The sequence below is a fragment of the Melanostigma gelatinosum genome, assembly GCF_949748355.1.
Source record: "Melanostigma gelatinosum genome assembly, chromosome: 9".
Lineage (NCBI taxonomy): Eukaryota > Metazoa > Chordata > Actinopteri > Perciformes > Zoarcidae > Melanostigma > Melanostigma gelatinosum.
The window spans coordinates 14,521,775-14,538,525 of NC_136642.1; the positions used below are offsets into that span (position 1 = coordinate 14,521,775).

General features: G+C 46.0%; 3 protein-coding genes across 3 annotated transcripts; all 3 read left to right on the forward strand.

Moving 5' to 3' along the window:
• Window positions 1–286: 286 nt before the first annotated feature.
• On the forward strand, window positions 287–5,623 carry LOC306782761 (uncharacterized protein; the record flags this gene model as incomplete). The annotated part of the gene is made up of 2 exons (XM_079276201.1): window positions 287–671; window positions 929–5,623. The coding sequence occupies 2 exons, from the start codon at window positions 287–289 to the stop codon at window positions 4,456–4,458; spliced, it is 3,915 nt and encodes a 1,304-aa protein (XP_079132327.1). The 3' UTR covers window positions 4,459–5,623.
• Window positions 5,624–6,900: 1,277 nt separating this feature from the next.
• Window positions 6,901–13,916, forward strand: LOC306782526 (uncharacterized protein). Its single transcript, XM_079275931.1, has 2 exons — window positions 6,901–7,086; window positions 8,739–13,916. The coding sequence occupies exons 1-2, from the start codon at window positions 6,972–6,974 to the stop codon at window positions 13,049–13,051; spliced, it is 4,428 nt and encodes a 1,475-aa protein (XP_079132057.1). The 5' UTR covers window positions 6,901–6,971; the 3' UTR covers window positions 13,052–13,916.
• Window positions 13,917–15,169: 1,253 nt separating this feature from the next.
• On the forward strand, window positions 15,170–16,744 carry LOC306782762 (uncharacterized protein; the record flags this gene model as incomplete). Its single annotated transcript, XM_079276202.1, has 1 exon — window positions 15,170–16,744. The coding sequence occupies one exon, from the start codon at window positions 15,170–15,172 to the stop codon at window positions 16,373–16,375; it is 1,206 nt and encodes a 401-aa protein (XP_079132328.1). The 3' UTR covers window positions 16,376–16,744.
• Between the last annotated feature and the right edge of the window lie 7 nt (window positions 16,745–16,751).

The following is a 16,751-nucleotide window of genomic DNA, read 5'->3' on the forward strand; positions in this document are numbered from 1 at the left end:
CAGACGTAGACTGCAAATCAATTCACCCCATCACTTGTGGATTTGTTACATAGCATAAAAAAGTGAATGCAATGTTGATGGTTATGTTTTAGCTTTACTTATGTTGTGAAGAGAGCGTTGTAGAAACGACAAAACCAGCGCAGCAGTATAAATTTCAGACGTGAACCAAATGTAGTTGTCAGTAAAAGTTGTTTTATTTTGAAGGAGTTGACCGGAAACATTCCTTGTTCAGGCTGGGCTAGCATGATCCTTGTGTGTTCTGGACAAGGGGGTGCATGGGGGAAACATGGCCGCCGTAGACCAGTCGGAGTCTCCAAAACGACAGGAATCCCCTGCGGAGGAGGTGGAAACATCTGGGGAGAAGACCGATGCAGTGGAGTCAGGATGCGGCTTAAATCAGACAGATGAGGCGACACATAATAAACCCGCGAGGAGCCCCGCCGATGAGCAAAGTGTGGGTAACGACGGCTCGTGTGTTGCCAGCCATTCGGAGGTTGGTGTCGAGTCCGGTGCTGGAGCCGAAAACACGACACACAATTCACTGGAGGACTTAACAACGGCTGAAAAAATGGCCGAGGCTCGTGGCAGCGACCGAAGGGCTTTCGACTGGTCCGAAACCGAAGACGACGACCAGGAGGCGAAAACACACACGGGGGGAAATGATGAGTGCGGTATGCTAACGTTGTTAATGTTTTTTTTACGGTTAGCTTTAGCCTCCGGGCTAACCTGAGCTGTAGGGCTCACTACCGGTACAGGAGTCAACTCAAATGTTATCACCATAACAATATCGGCTAGCTTCCCGCTCTCGGGCTGTGATCCATACCTAACGTGGGAAGCTGTGTGCGTCGCGTGCAGTTATCTGGATGGGTTGCATGCTGTTTAATATCTGTTTGCTAAGTTATTATTGTGATGTGCGTTTCTCTTCCAGACGCCACAGAGAGCGCTGGAGGGACGCAGCGGGACACACATGTTGACGATAAAATGACAGTTAACGCGGAGGAGGTCGACAAGAAGGAAACATCGCATCCCGGTGAGAGGAGCGCAGAGACGGGACCGGTGGGAGAAGTCGACTTGGTGGAGGAGCAGGCAGACAGACAAGAGGACGCCACTTCGACAGCTAAGCCCAAAAAGTGCCGTTTGGTGTGCAAGGAGTGCGGCCAGAGGTTCACCCGCCGCGAGACGTTCAACCTCCACCGGCACTTTCACGCACATGGTGACGAGCTCACGCCCCTCACCTGTAAAGAATGCGGCCTTACCTTCCAGCACCGCAGCAGCCTCATCAAACACAGAAATGAACATAAAGAGAAGCAGGAGCTGCTCCTTACCCCGAAGAAGGAGATGCAAACGAAGGCGGAGGATCGCTTTAAATGTGCAGAATGTGAGCTGGTCTTCTCCACAGTAGACAAGCTGAGGGACCACAACTGCTGCAATGTCGTAGACAAGCCTTACCACTGCCCACTGTGCCGCCAAGAGTTCCAGTTTAAGGTGTCCGTCACGAAGCACATGATGCTCCACTCCCAGGAGAGCATCTTTACGTGCCAAGAGTGCAGTCAAGCGTTCCCCAACAGCATGGCCCTGCGCTACCACCAGCGATGTCACGCCGCCCTGAAACCTTACGAATGCCCCGAGTGCGGCTTGGTTTTCAAACACTACTCCGTCATGGAGGACCACCGACGCAAGCACACTGACAGCATGCGCTCTCACCTGTGCAACACCTGCGGGAAGACCTTCAAGTACAGCAGCCTCCTCCATCAGCATCAGTACCTGCACACCGGCCAGAAGCCCTTCCGCTGCCCCGAATGTGGTAAAAGGTTTGCCTTTGCCCAGAACATGAAGGCTCACTGCCGCCAGCACAGACTGCGCAAAAACAACCCCTCCGCCGAGCAGCCCGGCAAGGCAGCCCCGACGTCGGCACAAGAGGCGGTCAGAGGGCCGGGAAAAGAGAACGCACACCGGAGCGATGAGCCGAAACGCACTTTCAACTGCCCCCTTTGTCCCCAGACCTACTTGTTACCGGCTAACCTTAGGGCCCACATGCTTGTTCACGAGGCAGAGTATGAGACGCTGGAGAGGACACCCAAACCCCCAAAGGACAATAACAAGGACTGGGATAAAGGACACACCTGTCCCCACTGCCCGTCTGTCTATCGTGAAGAATCTAGTTTAAATATGCACCTGTTGAGTGTCCACAAGTCTGTAGCAAAACATTTAGAAAAGGCGGCAACGCTACCTAAAATTCAATTCACTCCGTTAAGCAGTGAGAATGTACAGGGGAGATGGAGAAGCGATGGCATCAGTGTGAAGTCGTACAAGTGCTCAGAGTGCGGAAAAACCTTCCGTCACCGCTCAGTGTTAGAGCTGCATATGCGCATACATTCCAAGGACAAGCCGTACCAGTGCAAAGTGTGCGGCAAGGGCTTTAGATTCGGTAGCTACTTGCAGCAACATCTCATCATCCACACAGGCAAGAAGCCATACAAATGTCCCGACTGCGGGAAGGACTTTGCCTTCATGCAGAACATGAAAACGCATCAAAAGCTGCATCAGGAGAAACCGTTCCGCTGCACCAGCTGCCGCAAAGGCTACAGCGACGAGACCCAACTGCAGCACCACATGTTGTCGCACAACGGTGACAAACCGCATAAGTGCGACCTGTGCGACAAGAGCTTCGGGTTGGCCTACCTGCTCCGGGATCACATGAACACACACACAGGGGACCGACCTCATCGCTGCGACGAGTGTCACAAGAGCTTTTCTTGGTTCAGCAGCCTGCTCGTGCACCAGAAGATCCACACGCGCAAGCGGCAGGGTTTCAGCCAGTATAATTCTTCCCTGCTGGGTGCTAGGATGAGAGGCAGAGGCAGCAGGGGGAGGAGAGGGGCGAGGCTCATGTGGGGCTGGTCTCGACCTTTGGGAAGTTCTGGGATGGTCAGCCCTCAGCAGTCTCCATATCCAGTTTCTGCACTGAGAGACGCCGAGTTGCACAGGAGGGCGGTGCAGCCTCAGCCTCCTGTGCTCGCACCTCGCATGGACGTGCAAGGCAGACAGCCGAAGGAGCCGTGGCTGTCGGAGCTCCAGCCTCAGCCGGTGCAGTGGAAGGTGGACGGCGGAGAGGTGATGCCCGTCCCATCGTCGCAGCATGCGGCTCCACAGCAGACCCAGTTTGACAGCCCGCCGCAGCCCGTCCTGCAGCAGCACCATCAGAGGGGTCCGGGCTGGGCAGATAGCCCTTTGATAACTCAGTCGGGCCCCACGTCTGCTCAGAGCTCAGAGTCGTCACACATGAAAGAGAGTGCAGCTGCTATCGTCAGCTCCCTCATGACAGCTGTGCCCAACAACAAATCCAGCACGTCGACAGTGAGTGAGATGGAGCAGCATAGGCAGCACAAGCCTGTTACTTGGGCCAACACGCACACATCCACGGTGCTCGCTTCCGCCAGCTGTTTGCCTCACAATTTTTCTATTCCTTCTTACATAGATGGGGCAGCTCTGTGGAGCATCAGACCTCCCCTGCTTGCAAATTCACAGAGCTCTCTGAATAAGCTTGGTCAAGAGCTTCAGCTGCCAAGATGGGCACTTGCCCCAGTGTCGATACAAAGGGAGCCATCCACACCTCCTAAGAAAGAGGATGCTGGAGGGTGGGACATTAGCAATCCTCATGTAATGCCGTTGACTGTTAGCCAGCCAGAGAAGACGTGGAACGGCTGTGAGCTGCAGAAGCAGTGGGTTTCAGGCCTAGCGGGTGTGCCAACCTCAGCTCAAATAGACCAAAGCGGTGCTATGTCAATTTCAACTCCTGTTTCTCACGGGGTCGGTAGCACCTTGTGGCACATACCGACACCACTGGGAAATCCAAAGACTATAAACTCTGAGAAATTAGTAAGGACTCAAGATTTTCAGCTGCAGCAAAAGCAGGTGGCATCCGCCTGGGCCAATGTACATGTTCACGCCGCGGCACAGAAGGTTCCCATCTCCATTCAATACGAGCCTCATCGTTTTGGCCACGGGTTGGGAACGCCAGTATGGGGCTTCCAAAGTAACCGAACGCTGCTCGCTGGGCAACTTAAGCCTGGGAATGGACAGGAGCTGCAGCAACAGCCGATGGTCACAGGCTCTCAAATAATCATCAATCAGCCGCCTCCTTTTTTCACACCTCCACTTGCCCCGCTCCCTCCTCTCGCTTTGCCCGGCCCGCACCCTCTTCACTCGGTCACACTTTCTAGACCCCCGCCCCCAAATATTTTTTTCACACCACAGGCGGTGATGAGCGAAAGGCCACACATAACACAGACCCTGCCCCTACCTCAGCTCCCTCCTCGGACAGAACCTCACAAACTCGGACCCCGTTTGCCTTTCGGCCCAGAACGGCTTCTCCAGTGCATGATATGTGGGTGTTCTCTGCCCCGGGAGCTAGATCTACAAATGCATTATTTGCAACATGCACAAGGAGAAATATGACATTTCTACACGAGCACCAAGACTTAGTTGTGTGTGTGTGTTTATTTTTTTTAAAATCATTTTTACTGAGTGGAACCTCCTTGTTTGCCCCTTACTTGTGCAGTTTGACCAGTTGAGTGGATAAAAAAAACGTAAAAATGATTTAGTCTGCACACTTAAATCACATTTGAAGTTGTTCATCTCCAAATTAGACTACACAGGGGGCTTGTTATAAATGGTGTATGCACATGACATTACATTAGTTTCACCTTCTTTTTAAATGCATATAAGTTATCCAAATAACCGGTTCATGGGGTGCATATTCATGGAGTTCTACGCTCTGTTTAATTTTTTGCCGACGGCATTTAGATTTGCATAATATTGGTACTTTTATAGTCCTGTTCATATGTCCTGAATCATTTTAACTGTTTCTTCATGTACAGTATACTGTGTGCCTTTTATGAGTACAGTCTGCATGTCTGCTGTCTTGGTATTCTAGGCCTAGTTTGTGCTTAAGGTAGACTCAACAATGTGACCACACTCCCAAAACACAGAGCAACTCTTTCTAAGATACCTTAAAGAAAGTTTGTTTGTGAGGAGGAGAGGATGGGGGTGCATCAGAACATAACAGTCCACGGCTGACTACATGTTGGGAAGCACCTGTAGTTACAACGCTATTGGCCGGGTCCAAATATTTCACAAGTAAAGTTCTCAACATGGTCAATTTCGCCAAAGCGATAGTAAGTGTAAACAAAATGTGACAGTTACATGTTAAGGTCATTTCACAGTAAGGGTTCTCTGTTAATTGAACAGTGATTATTGATAACGGGGAGAAAGTGTCGTTACAAAATGATTGACAACACTGTTGTCAAATAGTGAATTTTGTAATAAATTAAACTTGCATTTATGTGAAGATTTGTCAGTAATATTTATCAAATTGACGAGACAAACTGATTATTTTAAACAGATTCTGGGTGGCAGTACTTAGCACCTACTGTAAACCGATGAGTACCATGTAATGTGTATCTCTTTCCAGAATGACTATTTCAGATTGGAATGTACCCATATTTATAAAGCGAAGTCCACTTTTGCGTACAATGCAATGTATCTTTTGTGAATACTGAATGATTTCATTTCATAACTGTAGATTTTGTACAGAATCCCATCTCTGTTATGATAATGGCCATCTGAGTAGCTTTGGGGGCCCAAGAAATGACTGAAAATCACTACTACTACATTACTACTGTAAAATAAACACGCGGTCCATTTGTACAAAAAAAAGAACCATCCGTGTGTCTTAACATTCAGCGTCTTAAGTAAAAAATTAAAAAAAACGTGTCCTACCTCTATTTTAGCATGGAAAGAAATGGAAATTTCCCCATGATGTCTACATATTGGATTTAATAAAACTTGCCTTTGATTACAACATTGTGTTGAGCAGTACTTGTTAGGGAAGTTCAGGGTTAAGCTTCAACATTTTAACATCTGTATAATAGAGCACTCATTCATGCAAAAATAAACCACAAACAAAACGATTAAATCCTGGATTGGAAAGTTTTTATATTTTAAATGTTTTAGCTTCTACATTTGGTTTGCAAAGAGAATGGACATAAAGAGGAGTGACATGGAGGGTGTTGAGTACTGTTATCAAGTAGGAAAAATGCAGAAAGTATGAATCAAGATCTATGAAGGCAAATTGTGATTAATAATTTGGCATTTTCTCTATGAAATTTAGCTTGCCTGGAGGAAGAACAAATGCTCTGCAGCGTCACTTTCATTAATCTAGTAAATTGGGAGTGGAATCCCTCATACCAAATCCTAATTATTCATAACATGACTACACAATCCTCACAGCACCAAATATGAAATGAAGTCAGTGTATTTTACTCTTGTGGAAAACTATTCTCTTACGATAACACTATGTTAATTTACTTTCTGTATTTCATTTACATAACAACCTAAGGTGCCCACAAAGACTGTCTGAAGGAACCTCACCAGAAAGTTTTTAATATAAACAATTTACTATATATTTGATGTGTCGGTGGGGTCAGTATCGACAAAAGAAAGACACGAACATGTGTGTAATACTATTAATTGTTAACTTTGCATGAAGGACGTTAGAAGCTCAGTCTGTTTATTTCCTAATTGACAATCAGATATTTCACATTCAGACTTTGTTTAGTGAGTGGACTCCATGCTAGATTCGCTGCAGGGCCATTGTCTTTCTTGAAGGAAACAAACAGAAGAAGAAGAATCCACTTCCGGCCAAGAGATGCACGCGCAACCACACAGCGCTGCATCATGTGTGTGTAACAGCTAGCTGTGTTCATCATCACTCGCGTTGCTAAAAACATTACAAGATGCTGTCTTGTTGTGTGGAAACGGACTAGATTGACACACTCGTTGTTCCTCCTCCTTTCTCACCTGGTTTACTGCTTACAAGACAAACTCAGGCCAAGCAAACCGTGGAGCTGTGATGCTAACGAGCACTAGCTAGAGCAAGCTAGCATTATACAAACAAGAGACACTCCAAGATGGACGGAGCTGCTGCCTCGGCGATCAAAGAGGACGGAGCGACAAACAAACCCGACGATGGAGACACAGCATCTGGAAACAACGTGTTTCAGTCTGCCGATGACACCGCTGATCGTGAGTATCCAGTAGTGGTCACTTAGATAAACGTGAACATCGTTAGCACTAGCAACACACCAGCAGTATGTAACAGGCGTGGTGACCTCCTACATCAACTTCACCGCAGGCACAGGACAATATAATGCTAAATAAATGTTTCTTTTCGGGAACTGCATAAACGTTGCAGTAACTTGCATAGTTATCCACCCCTGGCCCTTTTGACTACTTCATGTGCATGGATGCAGAGTCCTGTGTATTGAATTAACCCAGCAACAGCCCAAGCTGATGCTCAAACCTGTAGTGGGTTTGAGGCGTGTTGGCAGTAACGCACTGCATCATGGGGCTTTCTTATACATTTAGTAACCTCCACACATGCTGTAGTTCAGTCATAGAGGGTATGCTCTACATGTAGGAGGATGCACATTCACTCTGACCTATCCTGCTCATGCATTCCCCAACAATGTTCACCTTGAGGTTCTGATTCAAATACAATTCATTTGTAAGTTTAGCTTCATGAGCTGCTACCTACAATGACTGGCAGAAACAAACTCTTAGTTCCTTGTTGATGTAGCTTATACTGTATTCAGGCAGTTCCTGTGTATGCTAAATTAACATGCCCTTTAGATCACATGTTGAATGGTAATGGAAGGTACAAATGGTGTCAATAAACACCATAGTGTTTATTTAAGACTCTTTTTATTTCAAATGATGACCAGTGGTAACTGAAGTATTTGTCTGTTAAGACGCGGTTGTATAACTCCTGGCCGGCCAACATTACCTAAATACTCTCATATGATGTTTTGATTAGATTCTCTCTGTGGGAATAGTGCACATGGACAACCCACAGATGTTTGAGAAATTAACAAACTATAGTATTCTGATTGTTGCACACTGGCATTCTAAACAATAATGAAGCCGGGGGGGGGGGGGTCATTTTTTCATTGCATGGCAGTGCAAAAACAAAAAAAAGCATTTCCTGTTTTTGAAAAGAGAACAATAATAATAACAATAATAGTTTTGTGGGGTCTATTTTTGTTGTTGGGCAACAGACAACAGTGCTCTCACTACTTTAACTGCATATTGTGTTCTCTGTCTAAGATGTGACTGTCAAATGCCACTTGACAGCAGTGGCACAATATGTTGAATGTTGCTGCGTCCTCTCCTACTTCAGTGGTGTGATCCCAGACTAAAGGTTCAACCTGGATCTGCGGTTCATCCCTATTCATTATTCAATAATTCTGTAAATAGGGCTGGTGTAGGCCATGAGATTTGATTGTGAAAGTAGCATCAGGTCTGCAGTGAAGAAACTTAATGTTTTTCTTTCACAGCCCTCTGGTGAAGCACAATGTATTCCAATGTGAGGCTTTGGTAACATTTGACTTTTTAAGAATGCAATCCTATCAAATAACGAGTAATAAACTTCACAGACGTCATTTGGCTGAAGCGCTGTATCTATTAGCCCCTCTGTAATACAATACGTATTTTATGGATGTTATATATCCAGAACAACATTTTCTCTTCTTGATTATATTGTAAACTCTAATCACCTTTTAAAATAAAGATATGATTTGCACCTGTGTTTTTGTGATTTTCTTATTTTCTTTTCTGTCTTTTCGTTCTCTGGAAGCAGGAGTGGCTTTGACCTCCTATTTTCCCCTTTCTATTTTTAGGGGTTTTCTGCTGTCGTGCTTGTGGAGAAGGCTTCAGGGAGGAGGCAGCATACTTGGAGCATCAGCACCCACAAGAAAGCACGTATTTAGACAACCAATCGGATGGTTTACACGATGCGGAAAAGGACAATGAACCAAATAATTTCTGCACTCTGTGTTCACTATCGTTTGTTGAAGCGAGTGAATTTTTGTCGCATATGGAGAAAAACCACGGTCAAACCTCTCAAAGGGAGCCTAGTCTTCAATTAAATTCCGGGATAACAAAGCAACGCACCTATGAATGTCCAGACTGTGGGAAATGTTACGGTGTGTTTGGACACTTCCTCAACCATCAGCGCTCCCACAGACAAGCCTCAAAATCCGTTTTTCATGACCTAGAACATTTGAAAAAGAAGTCGTTCCAGTGCGAGTCCTGCGGGCGGAATTATTCTCGTGCTTCAGCTCTTGATGCACACCGTCGTTGTCATGAGGAAAAGTTGGTTAAGTCGCGAAACAAAAGTTTCCACACGGAGGAGTCAAGTGGTGACGCTAAGCCCAGCGAAAACCAGACGGTCGATACTCCTGAAAAGACTTTCAAGTGTTTGTGTGGTAAAGCTTTTACCGCTCTGATGCGCCTTAAAACGCATCAACGATTTAGCCGCAACAGTCAATGCTCGCCAGAAGAGATGAAAGACAAACCAAAGAAAAGCTGCAGTGAGTTTTACTGTAGCGAGTGTAAAAAGTCTTTCAGCGGCCACATTGCCCTCTTCAACCATCAGCGGTGGCACACTAATCCCTCAAATGATCCTGCAAACAGGTTCCCGTGTGAGGAATGTGGAAAAGTGTTTAGGACTCAGACGTTCTACTTCAGGCATCAGCGCATGGCGCACAGCGACGAGACCGCGGCCAAGTCGTTTCTTCATCAAGTGTGTCAGCTGCAGAAGAAGGCGTTTGAATGTAAAGATTGCGGGCTGAAGTTCTCCAGGGCCTCGGCGCTTCACTCCCATCAGCTTCATCACACGGATGTTTTCAGAGAAACGGAGAAGGAGGCTCAGACGCAGAGCTCTCTGCTACCTCAACGGGAGATGTTGGAAAGCGCGAGGAAAGAGGCTGAGCCGGACACGGTGGAATCAGATAATGTGCTTTCTACCAGTATGGCCGAAGAAGAAGACACGTATGTAAATGTGACTGATGAAGACGTGGACAGTTATGACCCCGGGGACTTCAATGTGCAGGTGATCAGTGCAAGCGAATCTGAGGATGAGCCCGTCCAAGACCTGAATCCTGATCTGGAGCTGCTGTGTGAATCGGATCAGGAAGTAAGAGACGACGGCGACGCTGGGTTTTCCACCAGTCGTCTCGTTTCAAAAGCAAAGATGGATTTGAAAATTGTGGAAATTGACTTTGAGCAAACCGACGGGCAGTGCGCTCTGATGGCGAGCGAAGCCGAGAACGAAACGGCGGAGGAGAGATTCGATTGTCCGGAGTGTCACCGCTGGTTTTATAGCGCTTCATCGCTGCGCGTTCACAGAATGTGGCATGGCGTTCGTAAGACAAAACAGCAGACTCGAGGTCAGTCGGTGGCAGTTCACACGTGCGACACATGTGGCCACGAGGCCAGTAGCTACGCGGCACACTGCAGTCACATTCAACAGCACAAGACTCAAAACACAAGTGATGAGGATGAGGTAGAGGGATTAGAGAAGAAAAATCTGGCGTGTAATGAGTGCGGTAAGCGCTTCACACGGTTGTCTGCTTTAGTCTCCCATCAGCTGCATCACCCCAAAAGAAACCAATTCCAGTGCCCAGATTGCATGATGTCTTATTCGCACGCAGCTAGCTTGTTTAACCATATGAGAAACTGCTCCGCACAGAAAAAGGAGAATATTTCTGTCATTAAGAAAGAATACAATCCGAAGAAAACCCTTCTAGGCCCAAAGATTTATCATTGCGAGCAGTGTGGGAAGGGTTTCTGGTCTCTCGGAGCTTACTCTCACCACACGCAAAGTCCGACTCCGTGTACAGATTTGAGGCTCAGCAAAGGTGCCGCGGGATCTTTGCACTCCGTTAATAGACGCCCACGCTTCAAGGTCCCGTGTCCCGTGTGCGGTAGAAAGTTCCGTCACAAGGGCATCATGGCGCTGCACATGCGAAAACACGAAAACGGAGATCACAAATGTGAGCTCTGCGACAGGTCGTTTCGTCTTTTCTCGAGCCTCCTGAGACACCAGGTCGTGCACAGCGACCAGTTGCTCCCGCCGCCCATCAAGTCTTTCCAGCATCAGGTAGAGCAGTTGAAGAAGAACACGTACAGCTGTCCCGACTGCGGGAAGCTGTTCTCACGGGCCAAAGCGCTTCAGTTTCACATGAAAAGCCACGGGTACGAGACCGGGCACTCGCCGCCATCGCAGAGGTCTGCCGTCGCGCTGGAGGATCTGCAGTGTGCTACGTGCCTCGCACATTTCAACAACAAGACCTCTTTGAGGGCCCATCAAAAGCTTTGCATTAAAAGAGACCGTCAGGTAGTTTGTAAGGCAGGACCCGTAGAAAATAACGACACGCTCACATTGCACAAAAATAGCTTGAATGTCACACATGAAATAGCAGTACACACTGAAGTAAAGAATGAAATGGACAGCGGGGAGCCGAAGATGGAAATTCAAACGCATGAAGGCAACTTAAACAACCCAAGCACAACCAATTTGAAATACAAATGCAAAATGTGTGACCGAAGCTTTTCAGTGGTCGGGGCTTTGAATTTTCATAAAAGAGTTCACGCTGAGGGTCACAAATCTGTAGCAAAAGGGAAACTGGCCATGCTTAAGAAACCTAAACGGGAAGAGCCGAGCAACGGACTATTTCACTGCTCAGAATGTGGCCGTCGATTTATGTCCAACGCGGCCCTCGGCTCCCACAAAAGATGGCACAAAGAAAAGAAATTTCCGCTGTCCACACTAAAAGATGATGATTTGAAATCCGTCGGCCACAAGACAGAAGACGGACCTTTCCAGTGCCACAAATGTGGCAAACAGTTTTTCAACCGTCTTGTTCTCCAACGTCACCAGATATTTAATCCTCAGTGTCAATCCAAAACTGTGCCGCCCACTGATTCACAGATAAATGTTGAGAGCGCGTTATCATGTCCAGAATGTAACCAAGCCTTTGAGCAAGGTTCGCTTCTCGCTGCCCATTATGTAAACGAGCATATCAACGCTGCAGATCACCAAGTCCCAGAACAGCTGGATGTCGGCTCTAATGGGAGTGAGCCCACGTCGTCGACGCTGAAGCAGAGAGCCCACCAGTGCCCCCTCTGCTCTATGACCTTTGCCAAAGCAAGAGGTCTGCGTGCCCACAAATGGCAGGCCCACTCGAAGAGGACGAAAGGTAAAAACAAGGCTCTTTTGAGGATTAAAACGGAGTCCGTTACCTTGAGCGGTGAGGTTACACAGACGGAAGGCAACACTACAGTGCCGGGGAACAACACCCCTGTTGGCACAGGGAAGAAGAAAGTCCGATCAGACCCCCCATTTGTGAAATGTATCTTATGCCTCGACTGTGGGAAGCAGTGCAGCTCTCCAGGCGTCCTCCTCGACCATAAGAAAGTGTGCCTGGAGATGAAGCGCGAGTTTAAACGGGAGATCCAGAATCCTGAAAGCACGGCTGAGCTTTCCCAACCTCTTAGCCGCCTGTCGGAGCACACGGCCAAATGCCTCTTCAAGTGTGATAAGTGCGGCAAAGCTTTCCAAACCGAGGGACAACTGGGGGCCCACAAGACAAAGGCAAAGAGCCGGCCTTATTGCTGCGCCCTGTGCTGCCACGGCTTTTGGACGGAGAGCCAGCTGCAGCAGCACCTCGCCTGGCACGACGAGGTCCGCTGTCGTCTCCCCAACGAGGTCCGCTTAAGGCTCAGCGCCGCCATGACCTCAAAGCCTTTAAAACCCGGCGTCCCCTCTGCTGACACCAGTAGGACGTCCTCTCCGTCCTCCACGCCTAACTCAGACAGCCCGTCACAAAGTAGCCATAAGTGCCAACATTGTGGCAAAGCCTTTCTGTCACCGACTGCGTTACAAAAACATGAAAGCCAGCACTGTAACCATGACTCGTATCACTGCTCCATCTGCCCCAGGACCTTCAGTGAGATACAGGACCTCATCGATCACCACCAGGAGTGTGTCGGTGATGGCAATGGGCAGAGTGCTGTATCCTCAGGAGATACCGATGGCCTTACTTGCCTTGAATGTGGAACTACTTTTTGTCAAGAAACCGATTTGCACCAGCACTATATTGAACATGCCCAAGGAGGATATCTGATCATACAACCGGAAAAGGACTGAAGTGAAGACGCTGTAGATTGTGTATTTTTTTTTTTTGGAGGGGGCGGGGGGTCTTCTGGAGGTTGCAAAACTACGTAAATATGTTGAGCTACAAAATTCCTTTTTTAGAAATGTTTAGGTTGAGTAGAAACATGCTTTCCCTCGTTGTTTCTGGATTGTTTGAGATTCTTTATTTTCCTTTACACTGGATTAATGTAGAAATGTTTAAGAATAACCCCTTTCATAAACTACTGTTGAAATGTCACAATGATAGTTTAGACACACTTTATTTGATTTGAATAGACCCATCATGAATTAATCTCTCTGAGAGTTACTGGCCGATTTATGGTAGTTCATATCTAGATATATCGAAAAGAAAACATTTGGAAACATTTATGCATGTCCATGTTTGTCCTCAAAATGAATAACATTGCTGACACACTACTTATTTTAATGTTTTTGAAGACTATGAACGATTCTGCACAGCGAATATATACTAATTTAGCTTGTGCCATTTTGAAAGCCTGCGGTTTGGCAGATGGCAGACAAAATATATTAAACTCAACCATGTGCACTGCTTATGTGAATTTACTACCATAAAACAAATTTAACAATCAAATAGTATGTAACACACAATACATTTAGCATTGATTGATGTATAAGCTCCCATGTTCTTTCCTTTTCAGTGTTGTTTCAAAGTTGTGAAAAAATATTCATTACTTTAACTAAAATAGTGTTTTCGTTCGTATAGGATAGTTGTTAGTTTACTTTATTTGTCTTGTACGAGAGATGTTACTTTGCTATTTTAATTTATGAAAAGCTGTTATTTCCCCGAGATGACCAATATACCCGTTGACTACTCGTTTAACATGCTGTTTCTAAAACAAAGTGAAATAAATTGATCAATTTCTGCGTAATAACTGTGTTGTGTGATTCATTTAACCTCTAGTTAGTCGATCTGCATGTTTGTGGTGGACTTATTAGTACTAAAATATGTACTGTGCGTGTATTGGGTTATTGACGAGTCGTGTTTAGTTTATTAGAGAAGGGACAGAACAAATCAAAATACACAGTAAACAAATCCCAGAATTGGCCAAAAGGTTTGTTTTTCCCCTGAAGTCCCCGGCCAAGGTGTGACAAAAGGCTTCTTAAAATCCATCACAACAGGAACAAAAACAGGGCATCTAGTTTATACGACCCTTTAAAAGCAGCTTTGCAAACTAGCAGGATCAGAGGAGTAGAAATATTGATTTCATCAGAATTGCGTTTAAAGATATAATGATTGATTAGAAAGTCATCTTATGACCATGTTGCATGAAATACTTTGAAAATGGCTTCATGGAGAAGTTTTAGTTTTGTTCATTTATCACGACAAAATATCCGTCTTTACATTGAAGTTAATTGATGCATTATAAACCTCCAACGTAAAAAACAGTAAATTAGCCAATTGATGATGCTATTTACTTATTCTGTCTTAAAGTTAATAATTGAATTTGAAAATGGGAATACAAATTAAATTCTAAAAAGACGTAGGCTACTAATTTGTCCTCTGATCCTAAAGTATCTCAAGTTTCCTGCTGTAATATTTTAAATGTCCTACTTCTTTGAGTGGCTTAAAAGATACTTATTTAATGCGCAGAGCTCTGAGATTGAAATGATTTTAGTAGTTAACACCCGACTCAACCATCTGTGAACGAAGAGAAGAAACCCAACTCAGTCTTGTAAGTTTTACCTGCTAAAATGAAACATTGGTAACTTTACCAGCAACGACCAGGCTCTTTCTGAATCTGCAAAAATTCAGCTCGAACATCATAGAAAAAAATAGTTTTATTTATAAAATCAGAAGACACATGCTAGTTTATTTTATATACTGTATAATAACTTGTATAAGTTCAAATTGTTGTCCATGAAATGACTATCTGTACCAATTCTAATTTGGTCCTTTTTTTTTCTCCTTTTCTAGTCGACCAGTACAGCATTGCGTGTAAGGATTGTGGACTGAGGTTTACACACTGGGATGTCTTCAAGACTCACCTGCACCAGCATGCCCTGGAAGAGGAGGAGAGGGAAGAGGAGGAGAGGGAAGAGGAGAGGGAAGAGGAGGAGAGGGAGGAGGAGGAGGCTCAGACGGGGGACAACATGAGTCCTGCAGCAGAACTGGATTCTGGGAGAGTAGACGATCGAGAAAACACAGGTGGGGGCCCGGGTGGTGATGCACGTGGGTGTGACATGAGCCGTTCATTGCAGACAAACCCCTCAGGCTTAGCGCAAGGTGTAGAAGGTGCCACACCCGAGACCAGCAAGCTACCTGGGAAGATGCATGCTTGCTTAGTCTGTGGGAAGGTTTATACATACATGGTTTCATTCCGAAAACACCAAAGGCTGCATGAAAAACAGCCATCAAAAGAGTCAAGTGTTCTGAATTTGACCAAATATCAGTGTCCAGAGTGTGGGTTGTCATTTATCAGGCGAGCACGGCTACTTGGTCACCTGAAAGTTCACAGGTCAGTTAATTCAAAACCTCCCCGGTGCGATCGCTGTAACAAAGACTTCATTTCTGTGAATACGTGGATGGCTCACATCGACCTTCATCAACGGAAACCATTTTGGTGTGGAAGTTGTGCCAGAGGCTTCAAAGATGCAGCGCTGCTAGATAAACACATGCAGAGTCACGATCTGAGGACATATGGGTGCAATATTTGCCCCAAGAAATTCTGCACAGCTAAACAGCTCAGGGTCCACCACAACTGCCACACTGGAGCAAGGCCTTACCCGTGCACATTCTGCGGGAAGCGCTTTTCCCAATCTGGAAATCTAAATTCACACCTAAAAAGGCATCTTACAGTTTACGTCAGGTCCAGCGGGAGGCCTCTGGGGGCCAGGAATTACGCAAATATTGCAAAGAGGCCAGAGATTAGAATGAGCAGACTTCTCGCTAGTGTCAAAGAGGAGCAAGTTGCGGATACAAGCATGGACGAGCTGCCAAGAATGGAAGAAGGCGTCGGGAAAAATGAAACGGAAGAGCCGTGTGAGGATTTTGTGTTCGGGCACCATGCAAACCCCGAAGTGTCTGATCGGGAAGAGGCCGAGCATCACTTTAAGATTTCAAAACCCGGATCTGTTCCGCCCCGTGAGTTTAAATCAGAAACCGTCCAGCCACCGACGGGCCAGGGGCTGGACGAGAGGGAGCCACATGAAACAAACATGTGGAGAGAGCGCAAGTATTGGCAATGGGAGTGTGTCGAATGCGACATGGGCTTTGATGAAGTGGCAGAGCTGCATTCGCATTATATAAAACATGCTGCTGGTGAGCTTCCGATGCGACAGGATGATGTTGAGGGTTGAAGGCTCACGGACGCATTTCTTTTTCTCATACTGGTGCCTTTGTTGACCTTAACCTTTATTTTATTTTTTCCATTTCTTACTGTTAAAAAGACATCGTTAGAGCTAAGAAACCAAGAGATAATTACTGCTGATGAATTTGTAAAAACAATTCTTTATATCTAGTGTGCTTAGAATTTTTAAACTTGAACTTTCACCCGCTGTTCCACTACATTAAGTATAATAGTCCAGGGGAGATATGTAATGAGTATCTACATCAGAGTACAACAGTTCATGCTATGAGATTAAACTACAGGTATTAAATGTATATTTGTGATGTAGAAACGTCATCAACTAGGTGATGTGAAACATCGTCATGAGGGGAAAGAAACTCAGAGGG

Excerpts from the sequence above, each read along its gene's own strand:
- LOC306782526 (XM_079275931.1), top strand. The coding sequence starts at position 6,972 with ATGGACGGAGCTGCTGCCTCGGCGATCAAAGAGGACGGAGCGACAAAC. Across the intron at positions 7,087-8,738 it reads TGCCGATGACACCGCTGATC|GGGTTTTCTGCTGTCGTGCT; the intron begins GTGAGTATCCAG and ends TTCTATTTTTAG.